The sequence below is a fragment of the Oryx dammah genome, unplaced genomic scaffold (assembly GCF_014754425.2).
Source record: "Oryx dammah isolate SB20612 unplaced genomic scaffold, SCBI_Odam_1.1 HiC_scaffold_2, whole genome shotgun sequence".
NCBI classification, from domain to species: Eukaryota; Metazoa; Chordata; class Mammalia; order Artiodactyla; family Bovidae; genus Oryx; species Oryx dammah.
Window position 1 is genome coordinate 665,342 of NW_024070186.1, and position 19,716 is coordinate 685,057.

The window sequence follows — 19,716 nt, forward strand, 5'->3', positions numbered from 1 at the left end:
AGTAGGGAAAGGCACTAAGCCATTCAGGTATGACCTAAATCAAATCCTTTATGGTTATATGGTGGAGGTGATGAATAGATTCAAAGGATTAGATCCGATAGATTGCCTGAAGAACTTTGGACAGAGGCTCATAACATTGTACAGTAGGCAGTGATCAAAACCATCCCAAAGAGAAGGCAAAGTGGTTGTCTGAGGAGGCTTTACAAATAGTTGAGGAAAGAAGAGAAGTGAAAGATATGGGAGAAAGGGGAAGATATGCCCAACTGAATGCAGAGTTTCAGAGAAGAGCAAGGAGAGTTAGAAGGCCTTCTTCAATGAACAATGCCAAGAAACAGAGGAAAACAGGACAGGAGATACTAGAGATCTCTTCAAGAAAACTGGGGGTATCAAGGGAATATTTCATGCGTAGATGAGCACAATAAAGGACAGAAACAGCAGGGACCTAACAGAAGCAGAAGAAAGTTAGGAAGAGGTGGCAAGAACACAAAGAACTGTACAAAAAGGTCTTAATGACTGGGTTAACCACAATGGTGTGATCACTCACCTACAGCCAGGCATCATGGAGTGTGAAGTCAAGTGGGTCTTAGGAAGCATCACTACGAACAAAGCTAGTGGAGGTGACAGAATTCCAGCTGAGCTGTTTCATACCTCAAAAGATGATGCTGTGAAATACTGCACTCAGTACGTTGACAAATTTTGAAAACTCAGCAATGGCCATAGGGCTGGAAAATGACAGTTTTCATTCCAGTCCCAAACAAGGACTATACAAGGTCAGTTTTCACTTCAATCCCCAAAAAGGAAAATGGCAAAGAGAGTTTCAATTACTGTGTATTTGTGCTCATTTCAAAGGCTAGCAAGGTAATGCTCAAAATCCTTCAAGCTATGCTTCAGCAGTATGTGAACACAAGAACATCCAGATGTACAAGCCTGGGTTTTGAAGAGGCAGAGGAACCAGAGATCAAAATTCCCAACATACGTTGGATTGGGAGAAAGAAAGGGAGTTCCATAAAAACATCTTCTGCTGCTTCATCGACTATGCTAAAGTCTTTCACTGTGTGGATCACAACAAATTGTGGAAACTTGTTAAAGAAATGGAAGTACCAGACCACCTTGTCTATCTCCTGAGAAGCCTGTATGCAGGTCAAGAAGCAACAGTTAGAACTGGACGTGGAATAACTGATTGGTTCAAAATTGGGAGGGGAGTACGAAAAGGCTGTTTATTGTCACCCTGCTTATTTAACTTCTGTGTAGAGTACATCATGTGAAATGTCAGACTGGATGAATCACAAGCTGGAATCAAGATTGCTGGGAGAATTATCAATAACCTCAGACATGCAGATGACATCACCCTTATGGCAGAAAGCAAAGTGGAACTAGAGCCTCTTGATGAGGGTGAAAGAGGAGAGGGAGAAAGTTGGCTTAGAATTCAACATTCAAAAAACTAAGATTACGGCATCTGGTCCCATCAATCTCTTCATGGCAAATACATGGGGAAAAATGGAAACAGTGGCAGGTTTTACTTTCTTGGGCTCCAAAATCACTGCAGCCATGAAATTAAAAGATACTTGCTTCTTGGAAGAAAAGTTATAACAAACCTACACAGCTTATTAAAAAGCAGAGACATCATTTTGTATAAAAAGGTGCACATAGTCAAAGCTCTGGCTTTTCCAGTAGTCACGTGTGGATGTGAGAGTCGGACCATAAAGAAGACTGAGCAGCAAATAACTGATGCTTTCAAACTGTGGTGTTGGAAAAGACTCCTGAGAGTCCCTTGGACTGCAAGGGACCAGTCAACCCTAAAGAAAATCAACCCTGAATATTCATTGGAAGCACAGATGCTGAAGCTCCAATACTTCAGCCAACTGATGCTAAGAGCCAACTCGTTGGAAAAGACTCTGATGCTGGGAAAGAGTGAAGGCAAATGAGAAGGGGCAACAGAAGATGAGATGGTTAGATAGCATCACTGACTCAAAGGACACACACTTGAGCAAAGTCCGAGACATCGTGGAGAACAGAGGTACCTGATGTGCTACAGTCCATGGTGATGCAGGGTTAGACACGACCTGATAACTGAACAATAACGACAAATGGAAGGTACAAACCATCACAGAAATCAACTGGTGAAGACTTTACTTGAAATGAACTTTAAGCAGGTACAAAAGCAAAAATCAAGAATGTTTTGGGAGCATCACAAAGAGACCTGAAATAAGAACAGGAATAAATCTTGGTATATAAAATGGGGCAAAACCAAACTCAGAATAGCATAGGCTAAAAATGGTAGATAAGAATTCTGGATAACATCTGAAAGAGGCTTCTTCTTTAGTCCAGCGCTTTCCATTTTATTCCAAGCTATACTAATGGCAGACAAAATGTTAATAGTTATTTTGTTGTTAGAATGATCCGTAAGCAAACGCACTTCATCAGTATAGGCTAAAGATAAGTTATTGATAATGTAGTTTCTTTACTGCAAGAATTCAGAGTCTTAGTATGCTAATGACTAGCGTGCACCTCTAAGAATATGAGTTAATTTTAAGTAAAATATACCAGATGTACTTAACCAAGGAGGAATTGTTCTCTAAGTTTTATTTTAAATCATCTGAAAAAGAACAAAAATGTTCAAGTATTATATATGCTTTTGGAATTATATAAAGTAAGTGAAGAACCTCCACTCTTTGGTCTATGTAATTCTATTTTATTAGGCAACCGTGATAAGTGTTTTGAACATATTTTTAAAAAAGATTTCATAACACAAGAAGGCCACAGTTAGTAGGTGAAGACAAGCACACAGGAGATAAATAGAAAACAATGAGTGAAAAAAAAAAGAGGTAAATCAGGCTATATTTGTGCTCGGTCTCTCTGTCACGTCCAGCTCTTTGTGACCCCACGCACTGCAGCACGCCAGGAGGCTTTCTCTATGGAACTTTGCAGGCAGGAATACGGAAGTGAGTTGCCATTTCCTACGCCAGGGGATCTTTCCTGACCCAGGGATCTAATCCGCATCTCTTGGGTCTACCTGCATTGGCAGGTGGATTCTTCACCACTGAGCCACCTCGGAAGGCCAAATCAGACTATATAAATAATATTAAATATGAATGAATTAAGCAATCTAATCAAAGTGTAAATATTTATAGGCTGAATAAAAATCAAGATCCATGTGCAAGCTGCCAACAGAAGACACACGTTAGACTCAAAGATATAAGTAGGTTGGAAGTAGATGGATGGAAAAATATCATACAAACAACCACAAGAAAGCTGGAAAAGCTATATTAATGTCAGATAAAACAGATTAAAACTTTTTTATTAGAGATAAAGAAGAAATATTTTGTAAGACAGGTGGTCAACTTTACAGAAAATTATAAAAATTATATTATATTACTAATAGCAGAACATTAAACACATGAAGCAAAAAAATCAGAATTGAAGGAAGAAATAGTATTAACAGTTGCAGATTACAGTTTCTAACTTTTAATAATAAATAGAACAATTAGATCAATAAAGAAATGGAAAACTTGAACATACCAGACCTATAGTCATAGACCTAACAGATATCTATAGACTATTCACCCAGCAACAGTATAATACACAGTCTTCTCAAGCACAAACAGAATATTCTCCAGGTAAGACCATATGCTATGTCTTAAAGAAACCTAAATATATTTAATAGGAATAAAATAATAGAAAGTGTCTTCTCCAGTTGGAATGAAATAAGAAGTTACTAATAAAGAAAAGTAAAGAATTCTCAAGTACATGGACTTTAAATCACACATACTAAATAACAAGTAGTTCAAAAAAAATAAATCACAGGAGAAATTTAAAAATAATGATATAAATGAAAATGAGAATATACTAAAGTTTATGGGATATATAGTTAAGCGGTGCTTAGGGATAAATTTATAGTAATGCCTATCAAAAAATAAGAAAGATCTAACACCAACTTCCACCTTAAGGCCCTGGAAAAAGAACAAACTAAATTCAAAGAAAGAAGGAAATAACAAGGATGAGAGCAGAAAACAATAAAAATAGAGAACAGAAATGAAGGAAAATGATCAAAACCAAAAGCTGTTATTTAAAAAAATATCAACAAAATTGACAGAGCTTCATCTAGATAAAAACGGAGATGACTGAAATTACCAAACTCAGGAATGAAAGAGGAGGCACTACCACCAACATTACAGAAATGAAAAGAATCATAAGGGACAGCTTTGACCATCACAAGCCAACAAAGTAGATAATTCAGGAGAATTAGACACAGTTTAGGACACAGAGAACCAAAACTAACTCAAGAAGGAATGGAGTGTCCAAATGGAGATAGAAGTCAAGTGGGTAAACTAGTAATCAAAACACTCTCCACAAAGAAGAATGCACGGTCAGATGGCTTCACTGGTGAATTACACCAAATCTTTAAGATTAATAGAAATTCTTCACGAGCTCCATAAACATAGAAGAGGTGGAAATATTTCCCAACCTGTTCTGTGAGACCAACATTACCCTGACACAAAAACCAGACAAAGATATCACAGAAAAAAGAAAACTGCAGACAAATAATTTATGAGTGTAGATGGCAAACATTCTTAGGAAAATACTGGCAAACTGAATCCAGAAATATGCAAAAGGGATTCTACACCGTGGCTAGAGGGATTTATTTTAGGAACGCAAGGTTAGTTCAGCATCCCCAAACCATTAATTAATGTAATACACCATCTCAGTAGCTGCTGCTGCTGAGTTGCTTCAGTCGTGTCTGACTCTGTGTGACCCCATAGATGGCAGCCCACCAGGCTCTTCTGTCCCTGGGATTCTCCAGGCAAAAACACTGGAGTGGGTTGCCATTTCCTTCTCCCCCATCTCAGTAGAATAAGGAACAAAACCAAACAAACACATTACCATCCAATAGATGCAAGAAAAAGCATTTGACAAAATTTAGCAATGTGATAAAGATACTCAACAGATCAGGAACACAAAGGTGTTTCCTCAGCATGAAAAAGAGAACTTGTGAAAAACCAGCAGTTACATCTATTTCTGCTTTATTGACTATGCCAAAGCCTTTGACTGTGTGGATCACAAGAAACTGGAAAATTTTGAAAGAGATGGGAATACCAGACCACCTGACCTGCCTCTTGAGAAATCTGTATGCAGGTCAGGAAGCAATAGTTAGAACTGGGCCTGGAACAACAGACTGGTTCCAAATAGGAAAAGGAGTACGTCAAGGCTGTATATTGTCACCCTGCTTATTTAACTTCTATGCAGAGTACATCATGAGAAACGCTGGACTGGAAGAAACACAAGCTGGAATCAAGATTGCCAGGAGAAATATCAATCACCTCAGATATGCAGATGACACCACCGTTATGGCAGAAAGTGAAGAGGAGCTAAAAAGCCTCTTGATGAAAGTAAAAGAGGAGACAGAAAAAGTTGGCTTAAAGCTCAACATTCAGAAAATGAAGGTCATGGCATCTGGTCCCATCACTTCATGGGAAATAGATGGGGAAACAGTGGAAACAGTGTCAGACTTTATTTTTTTGGGCTCCAGAATCACTGCAGATGGTGACTGCAGCCATGAAATTAAAAGACGCTTACTCCTTGGAAGGAAAGTTATGACCAACCTAGATAGCATATTCAAAAGCAGAGACATTACTTTGCCAACAAAGGTCCGTCTCGTCAAGGCTATGGTTTTCCCAGTAGTCATGTATGGATGTGAGAGTTGGACTGTGAAGAAGGCTGAGCGCCGAAGAATTGATGCTTTTGAACTCTGGTGTTGGAGAAGACTCTTGAGAGTCCCATGGACTGCAAGGAGATCCAACCAGTCCATTCTGAAGGAGATCAGCCCTGGGGTTTCTTTGGAAGGAATGATGCAAAAGGTGAAACTACAGGACTTTGGCCACCTCATGCGAAGAGTTGACTCATTGGAAAAGACTCTGATGCTGGGAGGGATTGGGGGCAGAAGGAGAAGGGGATGACCGAGGATGAGATGGCTGGATGACATCAATGACAAGATGGACGTGAGTTTGAGTGAACTCCGGGAGTTGGTGATGGACAGGGAGGCCTGGCGTGCTGCGATTCATGGGGTCGCAAAGAGTTGGACAGGACTGAGCTACTGAACTGAACTGAACTGAACTGAACTGAACGTCATATTCAATGGTGACAAACCGAAAGAGTTCCTTCCCAAGCAATGGCAGAAGACAGGGATATTTGTTTCCATTTCTATTCAGTGTTGTACTGGAAGTTCTAGGCAAGGCAATTAGGGAAGAAAAGTTAATATAAGGTATTTAAATTGGGAAGGAAGAAACAAAAGCTTCTCTATTTCTAGAAGGCATGATCTTATATAAAATTTTTCCAAAAAACCCACCCTTAAATTATTAGAACTATTTAAAAAGCTTGGTAAAGTTGGAGGATGCAAGATGAGCATGGAAAAATCAGGTGCGTTTCTGTGCAGTATGAGTGAACAACCCAAACATAAATTAAGAAATCAATTTTATTAACAATAGCATCAAAAATGATAGAACTCAGGAATACATTAACTAAGGATATTTGTACACCAAGAACTACTTTTGAAAAATAAAATACTGTTGAAAGAAATGAAAAAAGATATAGATAGACATATAGATCACTAGAATAGAATTGAGACTCCAGAAATAAACCCTAATATCGATGGCAAGTGTCTCATAGGTGTGCTAAGACGGTTCAATGGGCGAAAACAGTGTTTTGTTTTGTTTTGTTTTTTACAAATGGTGATGTGATAACTGGACATTCACACAAAAAAACATTAAATAAAATTTAGCCCATTCATCAACCATATGGAGAAAGAAATGGCAACCCACTCCAGTATTCTTGCCTGGAGAATCTCCTGGACAGAGGAGCCTGGAGGGCTACAGTCCATGGGGTCAGAAAGTGTCAGACATGACTGAAGTGACTTAACAGACACACACAAACCCACACACACACCAAACCATATAGAAAAATTAGTTCAAAACAGATCAAAGACCTAAATGTAAGAGCTCACACTATAAAACTCCTAGAAGAAAAGAGAGGAATGAATCTTCATGACCCTGGAGTAGGCAGTGGTTTCTTAGACGTTACCTTAAAATCACAGAAAAAAAAACAACAACAACCAATTAAAATTGATACCACCAAAATTAATACTTTGTGCTTTGTAGAAAAACATTAAGAAGATGAAAGGACAACTTAAAGAATGGGAGAAGAAAACTGTACATCATAACTTGTTATCTAGAATATATAGAGAACACCCCCAACTCAATAATAAATAGACAAACGAGTTTTAAAATGGGTAGAGGATGTAACCTGCTGCTGCTGCTAAGTCGCTTCAGTCGTGTCCGACTCTGTGTGACCCCATAGAGCAGCCTGCCAGACTCCCCCGTCCCTGGGATTCTCCAGGCAAGAACACTGGAGTGGGTTGTCATTTCCTTCTCCAACACATGAAAGTGAAAAGTGAAAGTGAAGTCGTAAACTGACAGTTGTCCAAATACATGCAAATGCCCAGTAAGCACAGGAAAATATGCTCAACATTGTCAGCTCTCAGGGAAATGGAACTGAAAACCACATGAGATACCACCTCACACACACAAGAATGGTCATAAGAAAAGAAAATCAGATAACTAAAAGTTGCTGCGAGCAACCGGAGACTTGGAATCTTCATCTGCTGCTAAGTGTACAGTGGGTCTGCTGCTCTGGGGAAGTCTGGAGGCTGCTCAGATGTTACACAGAGTTACCAGCAATTCTTCCTTACTCGAGAGAAATTAAAATGTGCACACAAAGTCGGGGAGAGAAAACTGTCGTATGTTAACGCATACATACAAGACCTAGAAAAATGGTCCCGAGGAGCCCGTTTGCAGGACAGGCGCTGAGACGCTGATGCAGAGAACGGACTCATGGACACGGCGTGGGAGGCAGGGGATGGGGCGAACTGAGAGCAGCCGGGACACACACACGAGCGCGCGTGAGACGCCGGCGGCGGGAAGGAGCTCAGCCTGAGATGGGGCGTGGGAGGGGGCCCCCGAGAGAGGAGATGCTTGACTACTTCCGGCGGACTCACGTTGTACAGCAGAAACCACCGCAGCGTTGTAAAGCAACTCTCCTCCAATTAAACCCAAAAAATAGAGCAGCATAGTCAGTGGACTACCCATCACACTGTGATGGCCATCTGTACCTGGTTGAAATCACTCAGCGCGGACAGAGAGAAATGAAATCCTTTCGCACATGCTTTTCCTTTAAAGCCCACACAACCTTTTTCTGATTGTTTCTTGAATGCTCATAGCAGCATTATTCTTACCGCCAAAGAGTGGGTACACTGCAAAAGCCCATCTAGTGATGAATGAATAAATAAAACGTGGAATATCTATATAATGAAACCTATTATTTGGCAATAAAAAGGAATAAAGTACTGGTATGCCACAATGTGAGATGAAAACAGCAAAAACACGCTCAACGAAAAGAGCCAGTCACAAGGGGCCATATTGTACGATTCCATTTACATGAAATGTCCAGAGCAGGCGAGTGTATAGGCATGGAGTGTGGATCAGCGGTTGCACGGGGCTGAGGGGCGGGGAGCCACTGGTGTTGGCTGTGTGGGCAAACTTCCTTTGTGGGGTAACGAAATGTTCAAAAATTTATTATGGTGATGCGTGCACGAGTCTAGGAATATACTAAAAGGTCTTGCCTTTTACACGTTACTTAATTAATTTTGGCCCCACTGCACAGCATGCAGGATCTCAGTTCCCCAACCAGGGACTGAACCTGTGCGCCCTGCAGGGGAAGCCTGGACCGCCAGGGATGTCTTAGGTTGTAACTTTAAGTGGATGAATTCTGCAACATGTCAGTCATATCTCAATCAAGTTGTTTCAAACCTGGAGTTAATAAAAAGTACGAGAAGCCAGACTCTGTCTCAATAGAGTCAATATAAATTGTTGTTACTACAAAGCTCACTTTTTTTGTTTCAGTTCAGTCACTCAGTTGTGTCCAACTCTTTGGACCCCATGGACTGCAGCACACCAGGCCTCCCTGTCCATCACCAACTCCCGGAGTCCACCCAAACCCATGTCCACTGAGTCGGTGATGCCATCCAGCCGTCTCATCCTCTGTCGTCCCCTTCTCCTCCTGCCCTCAATCTTTCCCAGCATCAGGGTCTTTTCAAATGAATCAGTTCTTTGCATCAGGTGGCCAAAGTATTGGAGTTTCAGCTTCAGCATCAGTCCTTCCAATGAACACCCAGGACTGATCTCCTTTAGAATGGACTGGTTGGATCTCCTTGCAGTCCAAGGGACTCCCAAGAGTCTTCTCCAACACCACAGTTCAAAAGCATCAGTTCTTTGGTGCTCAGCTTTCTTTATGGTCCAACTCTCACATCCATACATGACCACTGGAAAAACCACAGCTTTGACTAGATGTACCTTTGTTGGCAAAGTAATGTCTCTGCTTTTTAATATGCTGTCTAGGTTGGTCATAGCTTTTCTTCCAAGGAGGAAGTGGCTTTTAATTTCATGGCTGCAGTCACCATGTGCAGTGATTTTGGAGCCCCCAAAAATAGTTTCTTTTGTTTAGGCATGTATATATTTCATTCTTCTGAATTTAGTTAAAGCTCAAGTTGCCTTAAAATAGCCCAATATTAACTGACTCCCTTATGTACCTACAAGAAAAATACTAAAAGTGGTGAGTAGAGCATTCTAGCCAAGCTGCACTCTGCTAAGGATGATTTAACAAGTCACCACTTTTTCTCACTTTGCAAATGAAGGTTTGACTGCGGTCATCTTTCTGTTAAGTTTGGCAGCTTGTCTTCTGCCTAGTTTTATCATCATTTTGCTGTTTATATGTTTAGTGTAACATCAAGTAATGGTCAAGCACTATTAACTGGCATACTGGCTCTCTTTGCCCTTCAATCTCTAAGTGTTACGGAGGAACTGTTCTTTACAGTAAGTCAGTGACACCATTACCTCAAACTGTTTCGCTAAAGTAAGATGCATTGAAATGTATTTTTTCCTATCATTTTTGATATTAACTTGATAGTGAGCATCTTCATAGCAAAAGGAAATCCCAGGTGAAAGCAGTAATTTTCATAATTAAGTATGTTTCTCTTAATTCATTTCATTTTATTCCCTCAGCATTGACGAATTCTATCAGTCTGCATAGGGCACTGTTGGGTAGCAGGGGGTCTAACTTGAGTCACATTTGTTGACTAGAAGCATGACCTTGCGTGAGGAAGGAATGGCCATTTGACCATTTATTAATGGAAGACACCGTGTCTGGGGCTTTACACAGAGTCTGAAGTCCTTACAACACTCCTCTCTGACAGACTGTATTATTAATATTTAGTAGACAACAGAGCTGAACGTAGGGGAGGTGCCCGCTTTGCGGAAGTCACGGAGCTAGTCCATGGATGGGGACCTGGAGGCCGTTCTCACTCCAGACCCCCCACCTTTCTCTCTGTTGGGTTTGATGCATCACTTCTGCGGAGGCCTGGCCGTGGAGTCTTTCTGGGTCACCAGATTTCGGAGATGAGGAAGCCCTCTGAGCCTGACCTACAAACCTTTTCAGAAGCAGAACATTCGACTGACACGGCCCCTGCCACCCATCGGCGTTTTGTTGTTATTTTTAAACAATTTTCTTAGCATGTCACCATTTCACTGCTGCAAAGCAATGGCAATGTTTTCAAAAGCCTTCTAACACCAGCAGCCGTCCTACATCTCCTAAGCTCTCCAGACAGTTCTGTGAGTGTCGGTTATTAGCAACAGTTTTCCTTTCCTCATTTTAGTGCTGTGTTTAGTCAGCTGATTATGAACTCTACACATCAGTGAACAATTTCTTTATATCTGAAATGTTTGAGCAAATATCAGAATGGGCATCGCACGAAGCCCTCTGGGTTAAGTGAAGTGAGTGTCAAATATGCCTCACCTAGATTGAGAGGGTCCCCTTTGGGTTGCAGAGTTATTGTCACCCAGTGCCTCTTACCATCTATTATTAATTCTTCTCCTGCTTACTTCTAACCAAAAGAATAGAATAAAGAAAGAATAGAGCAATCGAATGATCACATATGTGAATAGCAAGAAGTAGGTGAAACAGAAAAATTAGTCTTGGCCTTTGAAAGACAGAAATTTTTCTTTTTTTGGCTATGTAAACATTACTTTGTAGAAACTATGGGGAAAAGACAAGTAGGTGGTTAGAAGGGGGTAATTTTACAGTTTGAAGTCAGTTCGTATTTTAATCCTGTCTGTCTTAGTGAGTCTAATGTAATACCTAAAGGGTCAAGACTATGTACAAATTAAATTATGTGTGAAAAATAAGGTCTTTTTGACTTACGCTTCAACTATGAAGAAATCAGGTATTTTCAACTAAGGAAAAACTAATTCTTTAGGGAAGGAATAATCAGACCACTGACACTTATCTTGTCCTTTTTACTTCAATGTATGACAAGATAACACGATTTATGTTATTTCACTAGGAAAGCAGTCATGAATGCAGAATCACACAGGGGAAATATTTTGTTTTCAAACGGTTATGTGTTTTAAGGTATCTATCACTGACTCAGATTCTGAAAGGAAAGGCATATAGTGTATGGATTTTCAGCTGTAACTTGGAAAAACCAACATTCCAAAAGGTGAAGATACACATCTTTTTCCCCAAACTAATCACTAACTTCTGTAGCTGAGCTAAGATATTGGTCAATCCATTCTTACAGCCACTAGATAATCCCCTCAAATGTGAGAGAAAATAATGCAGATGGGTGATTTTATCTGATGACAATATCTTAAAGGAAACTGTTTCATAAGAAGCTGATGTCCAAACAAACAAACAAAAAAACCCCACCAATCAAAGAAACTCCTCAACAATAAAGTGCTCTTAAACCAAACACACACAATGCACACACACACACACACACACACACGCGTGCACACGCACACACACAAGTTGATGTCCAGGTCTCCAACAGAGGGTTTAGTTGGTTTTGTTTTGGTCTTTCGGTGTATTTTCAATAAGAGGCTTTTGGGTGGCCCGCGTAGGGACAAGCCCTTACAGTTAAAGGGGTTCCAATCCAGTCAGTGTTTCTGTTCCTAACTGGTCAGTCTGCACTTTGGCCTCTTACTTCTTGTTGGCAACAATCTCACCTCCAGAGAGCGCAGACTCAGGAGAGAGGGCAGTGAGCTGATGGAACACAGGGGAGCAGAAACCTCTGCACGTTATGACAAGATGCCCAGTTTTCCATTGTTACAGAAAATTGGAAACCAGTTACGTTTATATGAATTTCACTTTTCTCAGATCTTATCATCAGTTGGCTACATTTTCTGCCAAGATCTCATCAGAGAATCTACCACTTCAGTCCTATTACCCTGTCTGTGCTTGCTCAGGGTATTTGACCTAGGTCTATGCTGAAGGTCGTCACAAACAGTTGGGTCTTCCTGTATTTTCCTATTTGAAGGATCTTTCTAGTCTCTCCTGCAGCTAAGCCTGCAGGTAATCCCTCAGAAGCCATCTTTTCTCTTGTCTCATGGAAGAACAATTCCGAGTTGCCCTGCATAAACTCTCAGTGCCCCCACCCCAGCAGAATGGAGCCCCAACTGTCTGCAGAGTTATTCATCTCGTTAACACCCCCTGATTCACTTGCCTTCCTTTCTTTCTCGTCTTATTCCTCTACTCCTTCCTCTTGCTTCCCAGATCACTTCCCAGAGAAGGTATTTGCATGCAAACCATTGTCTCAAAATCTTTTTAGAAAAATTAATTATATTGGGGGGCACCCAAATGAAGAGAGTGACTCAGAAATTACCTTCTCTTTTTGTATGAAATATCCAGAAAAGACAAACTAATAGAAACAGGAAGTAGACAAGTGGTTGCCCAGGACTGGATATAGGAACAGGAATTAATCATGAATGGGTGTGGGAGATCTTGTTAGGATGATAAAAAGTATTCTAAAACTCACAGGGGCATGGCTGAATCACTCAATAAAGCTACTAAAAATTATTAAATTGTACTCATTTCAAATGAGTGCCTTTTATAAGGTGTACAATATACCTCAATAAAATTATCTTTTAATTACCTTATGTTATACAAAGAGATGGTAAGATCTAGAGAGCTAAAGTGCTCAGAGTTATGAAGCGAGTGCAGACTAGAGAAAAGGACAGTGTCAGGCCACTGGATTACTCCGATTCACCATTTTGATTCATCTCTGGACGAACGATCTTGCTTTAACTCATTAAAAATTGAAGTATATAAAAAAGTGAAAAAGCACCAATGAAATCAAACATCAATACGTTTATGACATTAATTAGAGAAATTAGCACTTAATGTTTCCTGTATGCTAAATGATCTAGCTAGATGGTCTCATTTAACTTCACAAACGGGCCACAAGGTAGGTATAACTGCTGTCTCCTCGTCACACATGGCAAGGCAGAGCTTGAGAGAAGTTGAGTAACTGATACTTACATCAGGTTGAGTGGGAATTCATCCACACTTGCCACTAGCAGCCACAGCGCATGTCTGTCATGGCTCTATCACCCTGCTTCTGCCAGTGACTGGGATTTCTAGCCCCTCACCACTCCAGCCTGGCCAGAGAAAGACAAAGCTCCGTACCTCACTGTTGAGTTTGTTTATCTGCTGCTTGGTCTCCTCCGCTTTGATAAAGAGGACAGCAGCTCCAATCTCTGGGTCTGGAAAGTGACACACACAGAATGAATCCTTTAGGAAGACGCCTCATATTTGAGGAACAGGGAAGGAGCTAACCTTTAGGAGGGTAGGAAGCTAACCGTTAGGAAGGTAGCTAAGCCTTTCCTGAGACGCGCACACCGTCAGTTCTGTCTCCCTAGCATGCCTCTGGACGGCACCGGAAGGACTCTTTGGAACCTGGCATGCAGCATGGCGGGGACTGTGGCCACACGGACTGGGAGTGCCCGTGGCCGACTGCCCCATCTCCTCCACACTATTACTACCGCATGGCCCAGTGGCACTCATTCCCTTCTGTGACTGTTTGCCAAAAAATACATTGCAGCCAGCGTCCTCCAAGCCACGGGAAAGGAGCGTTCTTTTCCTCCTCTCTTTCCTTTGCATATTTTGATTCCTGGGTCCACGAGAGCATTTTCTTCCCACCTCTATTAAAGGTGCTCTTCTCCACTGCAGATTTCTGTCTGCTCTGCATGAAAGGGTAGCTTCCCCCGTTCCCTGGTTCTCTCGTCTCCACCTTTTCTCTACCGTACTTTTACAAATCTATTCACATTTGTTAGGAGCAGAAGCACAGATGAGTCACTGCTAGTTAGAGTGGAAAGGATTTGTTATATAGAGACATCTATGCCTGTACTATCTGTCAGTATAAATATCATGATATGACTATCTTAATACCCTAATTCTGGTCAACTAAGCATAGAGAATTTGTTTGTGGGAGGGGAAAAAAAGTTGTTCAAAACAATCTGAAGTGGCAGAGTGGTAAAAGCTCCTTTCACACAGATATCTGCAAAGTTAATATCTTCGTTCAGTGAATAATACGAGATCACTTACAGCAGGCTAGACCTCCTTTAGAGGTGAAGTGAAGTGAAAGTCACTCAGTCGTGTCTGACTGGCAACCCATGGACTATACAGTCTATGGAATTCTTCAGGCCAGAACACTGGAGTGGGCAGCCTTTTCCTTCTCCAAGGGATCTCCCCAACCCAGGGATCAAACCGATGCCACCTGTATTGCAGGCAAATTCTTTACTAGCTGAGCCACCAGGGAAACCCAAGAATACTGGAGTGGGTAGCCTATCCCTTCTCCAGGGGGTCTTCCTGACCCGGGAATTGAACTGGGGTCAATCCACTGCAGGTGGATCCTTTACCAACTGAACTATCAGGGAAGCTCCCCTTTAGAGGAGACAGAAATAAAGAAAATATATTGACTCTCATGGAGCTTTGGGTCTAGTGGGATTCTCCAGGCAAGATTACTGGAGTGGGTTGCCATTTCCTTCTCCAAGCAGAGAAAAGAGACATTCAAAAAGCAATTATGCAATAAGTTTGAATTTCATCCTAAAGGCAATGGGAGCTCATCTCAGGATTTTAAGCATAGGAATAAAATGATAAGAATAGATTTGTATTTTTTTTGAATAGTCCGCTTTTTGTGTGGAGAACAGAGTGGAAGCGACTTTGGTAGCAAAGCAGGGAAGAGATGAACGAGGCAAGGAAAGGGTGAAAGGGCAGAGTGCGGAGTGCCTGTCGCTCGAACGGATGAGTGTCAGAGTGAACGCGGAAAGGGAGAGGCGGAGGGTGGAAGGGGCGGGGCCAGGACTGTCAGGCGGGCGGTCACGGTGACATCCTGTGACCCAACAAGGAGAACTCCCGGGGGGGGGACCCACCGCCAGCTTCCATAGCGAAGGCTCACACCTGTTTGACCAGACCTACAACTTCTGTGCCTCTTGCTCCAAGCAGAGTGGTATCAGCACGTGAAAGTCCGTTACTTGAACGCATGAGAACTGCTGACTGCCATCTGCATTCCTCTCCTCCATCCCTACCCACCGTCGTCCCACCAGGGGTCTCATCCACCCGTCTCCCCAAGAGATGACGGGTGCCCGGAAGAGGTGCTGACTGGGATAGAAGACTGGCATTCTACCAAGTGGCAACACACCCTCAGAACTGCGCATTCAGAAGTCTTTCTTGTGCTGGGCTTTGCCCATGGAAGGACTCGCTCATTAGCAGGAGAGCCTCACACAAGGACATCAGAGCCAGGTGGGAAGGGGAGGAGGGAGCTGGCAAAAGGCTGCCGGCCTCACACCTCGTGACTCTTTGGGGTTGCCTGTGTTCAGGAGAGTTGGACCACAAAGAAGGGTGAGCGCCAAAGGACTGATGCTTTCAAGCTGTGGTGCTGGAAAAGACTCTGGAAAGCCTTGGACTGCAAGGAGAGCCAACCAGTCCATCCTAAGGGAAATCAGCCCTGAACATTCACTGGAAGGACTGATGGTGAAGCTGAAGCTCCAATACTTTGGCCACTTGATGTGAAGAGCCAAATATTACAAGTTACAAAGAAACGTCACCCCTTGAGAGAAGACTAAATGTAGAGCTTACCTCCAAGAGGAGGAGAAATTCTGGGTTCCGGTCTGATTCGTTCAGAGCCAAAGTCGAAAGTCTGGTTTTCTTCACTGCTGTTTCCGTCTTCAATTCCATCAACAATCCTGTTTGAGATAATGAGGGTTGGCTAGCTGTGCATTTACGTTCATGCGTCACAGTTACTTTTAGAAGAGTTAAAACATCTTGTGTTAAATTTCTAAGTTCTAGACACTCTGGAGCTGTGCTAACCAACGTGGTGGCCATTAGCCTTATCCAGCCATTGAGTGCCTGAAATGTGAAAATGAGATGTGCTGTAAGTGTAAAACACACACCGGATTTTCAAGATTTTAGTAAAAACTTTATGTTATTTAACTAGTAATTTTTTATACTGTTTATATTTGAAATGCTAATATTTGAGGCATCTCAAATCAAATAAAACATATCATTAAATTATTAGTAAATAATTTCACGTGTGCATGTGTGTGCTTACTTTTCATAGATGTGGCTACTGGGATGTTTAGAAATACTTGTGCGTCTCACAATTTTATCTCATGTCATATTTCTATAGATTTTAGATTCTTATTTATTCTCAGATTCAAAACCTTAGCTACAGAAGTCCTCTTATCTAAATTCATATTAATTTACTGTTCTATCCAGAATTAAAGAGTTTTAACCTAATGGTAACTTTTCTCTAGACTCAGATGAAACTCCAAAGCGACAGATGAAGAATTGTATTTAAATGACTACTTCTGCTACTGCTAAGTCACTTCAGTCGTGTCCGACTCTGCGCGACCCCATAGACGGCAGCCCACCAGGCTCCCCCGTCCCTGGGATTCTCCAGGCGAGAGCACTGGGGTGGGTGCCAGTGACTACTAGGTCTCTAGCTAATCTTCTTTCCTTGGTGAAAATCTGATCCACTCATAATTTTTTTAAAAAGATGAATTTATTGTAGAAAATGTAAACATACAATCAAGATATCAAAAAAAAGCATCTGTCAGGCACTACTACCATTCACATTTTGCCATGTTCTCAAAACCTTTCTCTGTATATAAAATAAAACATTTTTTTTTCATAAGTGTAGAATCAGGTGTACATGAACCTTTATTTTCCAGCTCTGATACATTTTCTCCCTATTTAAAATTTATTATTTTTTCATATTAGAGAAACTTTACGAAGAACAGTTAAGCTGAGTTTTAAAATTACCATCTCCAGCTGAATTCCTGAACATTTTATATCCATCTACTTTTCACTAAACCTGCTTTGCTTATTTTTTCCTTACTATTTTCTCTAAATGGATAAATTGTATTCTTCAAGAGAGTAACCCATATATAGTATATCAGAAAGAGCTCTTGCCTTATAAACAGAAAAACAGACGTTGAATCTATGTTTCAGAACACAAATTTTTGAAATTTTAGACAAACTATTTAACTTTCAAAATACACTTCTTATAAGTTTATAGCTGAGGTAATATGAACTACTTTATAAGATTCCTGAAAAGACTAACCATAACAGTAAATGAAAAATTACCCAGCTGAGTATCTGGGAATAGAAGTCATTTAATATGTTTTTCTTATGTCTGGTTTTACTTAGCTGCTATGCTCCATACTACCCTTTTCACATTTTCTGAGTCCCGAATTTTTGCTGTCTCAATCATCTTAGTGGATCCTAAAGTGAATGTTTTAAATTAAAAATAGAACCATCCCATCTTACCTAATGAAGAGGCTGGAAGTAAAACCAAGCTTCAGTTACCCACAATAATGAAGCAAACACTATGGGAAATGAAGACCAGCACTTCAGTTTCTTTATCATTTCCACTGACTGCCCTGTGAAACTTTTGGTAAAGTTTCAGATATTGGGGGATAATTATATAAACTTCATTTCCTCTCTTTCACTTTTATCAGAAATTTATAAATTATAAAATCACAATGTAGAAATATACATCTATAAAAGCCAGGTGGCTCACTGGCAGACTGGCTCAACCCACCCGCCAATGCAGAAGTCAGAGGAGATGAGGGTTCAGTCCCTGCGTTGGGAAGATTCCATGGAGGAGGATACGGCAACCCTCTCAAGTATATAAAAATAGGTAGAGCTAAATGAATAAACGGAGAAGAGAAGGAATTGGGAAGATTTAATGGACCCTTCTGAGAATATGACTAACATGATTTATTCTCATTCTGCCCGCACTTCACTATAGAGTCAAAAATTGCACAGAAAAATTTAGGAAAGCTGAAGCCTCCAGGCTAGGAACTTGCATGGTAGAAAGGTCCAGAAGGCTGAGTAATTTTCTAGCCAGGTGCCAGGGGGGAGCAAAAGCAGCCACCTCCACCGGGAAAGGATTCTGTGAACTAAGCTCTTACCTTGGACTGAGGTCTGGGGGTCCAGCACTGTTCAAAGTTGAAAGCTGCAATTTCAAGTTCTTCTCTTTTCTTTTGCCATAGTTTGGGGCATCCGTCTCCTGCTTGGTTTTGGGGGAGTTTGAACTGGAGACTCTGATAGGTGAGTGAAACGGCACTGTTCCCGAGGCCAGCTGCTTCAGGCTTAAGCCGAGGTAGCTCTTACCGCCTCCAGGCCGCTTGCTGCGAGAAGAGGCGGGTCCCCTGGTGTAGACGGGGGACAGGGAGGCTGTCTCCTCCCCCTCGTCGTCCTCCTCCTCGTCTTCCACGATGGACGGCAGTCTCTTCTTGATACTGCCGTTTCCCTTGGGCTCCGGCTGAAGCAGAGGATGACAGAGATGAGCACAGACGTGAAGAGCTTTTCAGAGGCATGCTACATTCACCAGTAACTCCCGTCTGAACAGTCAGCTCCCTGGGAAACTTTAAAAGGGAAGACTTCACAGACTGGCTTTTACTTATTCAGGTGTTGAAGTCTCCGGGTTTCTGATCTCTGCTAGGCTTATTCTCTCTGCTAGGTGCTTTTGTTTGTTTGGTCTCTTAAACCTTCTTATGGGAGCCAGGCGAAAGGTGCCTTTTACCAGGTTTGCATCGGGCTTTCATCAGCCTGTCACTTATAATAGTATATGATGGCACACTTTTAGGAATAAGACATTTTCAATTTTACTGAGAAGTCTTGGGCCTTGATAGTTTAATTAACTAATTAATTTCATGTATCCTTATCATTTTATTTTATTGAATAATGGCTGATATTATATACAATTCCATCATGTAATTCACAGATATATAATACGAGCCACAGTTTTTATAGGCTATACTCCACTTACAGTTACTGTAACGTGTTGGTTCCTCATGTTGTGCAATACACCCCGTAGCTTATTTTATACCCAATAGTCTGCACTCCAGCTCTCCCACCCTGAAGCTCGCCCCCTCCTCTGCACACTGGTAACCAACAGTTTGTTCTCTGTGTCTGTCAGTCTGCTTCTTGTGGGGTGTAGTCATTAGTCTGTTGTATTTTTTAGATCCTTCCAGGTGTAAATTACCTCATACAGTTTTGGTCTTTTTTCTGTCTGACTGATTTCACTTAGCACAATTGGGCCTTGATATTTTAAAGCTACAGGGTCCTCAGTGGAACTTCCTGTGGAGATCAACCAGCAAAATTATATTATCATGGAGAAGAAAGCTTTTTCCTATTTTGTATCATAGATGGAAGAAGATGAGAAGTTTCCTTGGTTCTCCTGGTTCCCACAAGTCAGGCGGTGGGAAATACAGCAAATGCTGTGATCTGCTCCCTGTGAAGGGCCCTGGGAGAGGAAGGAGCTGT

The 19,716-nt window shown here is 41.4% G+C and overlaps 1 protein-coding gene across 1 annotated transcript in view; it reads right to left on the bottom strand.

The window, feature by feature from the left end:
- Positions 1–19,716, bottom strand: part of KCNH8 (potassium voltage-gated channel subfamily H member 8) — a 476,728-nt gene that overhangs the window by 24,369 nt on the left and 432,643 nt on the right. The window contains exons 13-15 of the mRNA XM_040263440.1: positions 18,360–18,712; positions 16,021–16,127; positions 13,570–13,646 (exon numbers count right to left, since the gene is read on the bottom strand). Coding sequence (XP_040119374.1) covers positions 13,570–13,646; positions 16,021–16,127; positions 18,360–18,712 — 537 coding nt within the window. The remainder of the gene's footprint in view (positions 1–13,569; positions 13,647–16,020; positions 16,128–18,359; positions 18,713–19,716) is intronic.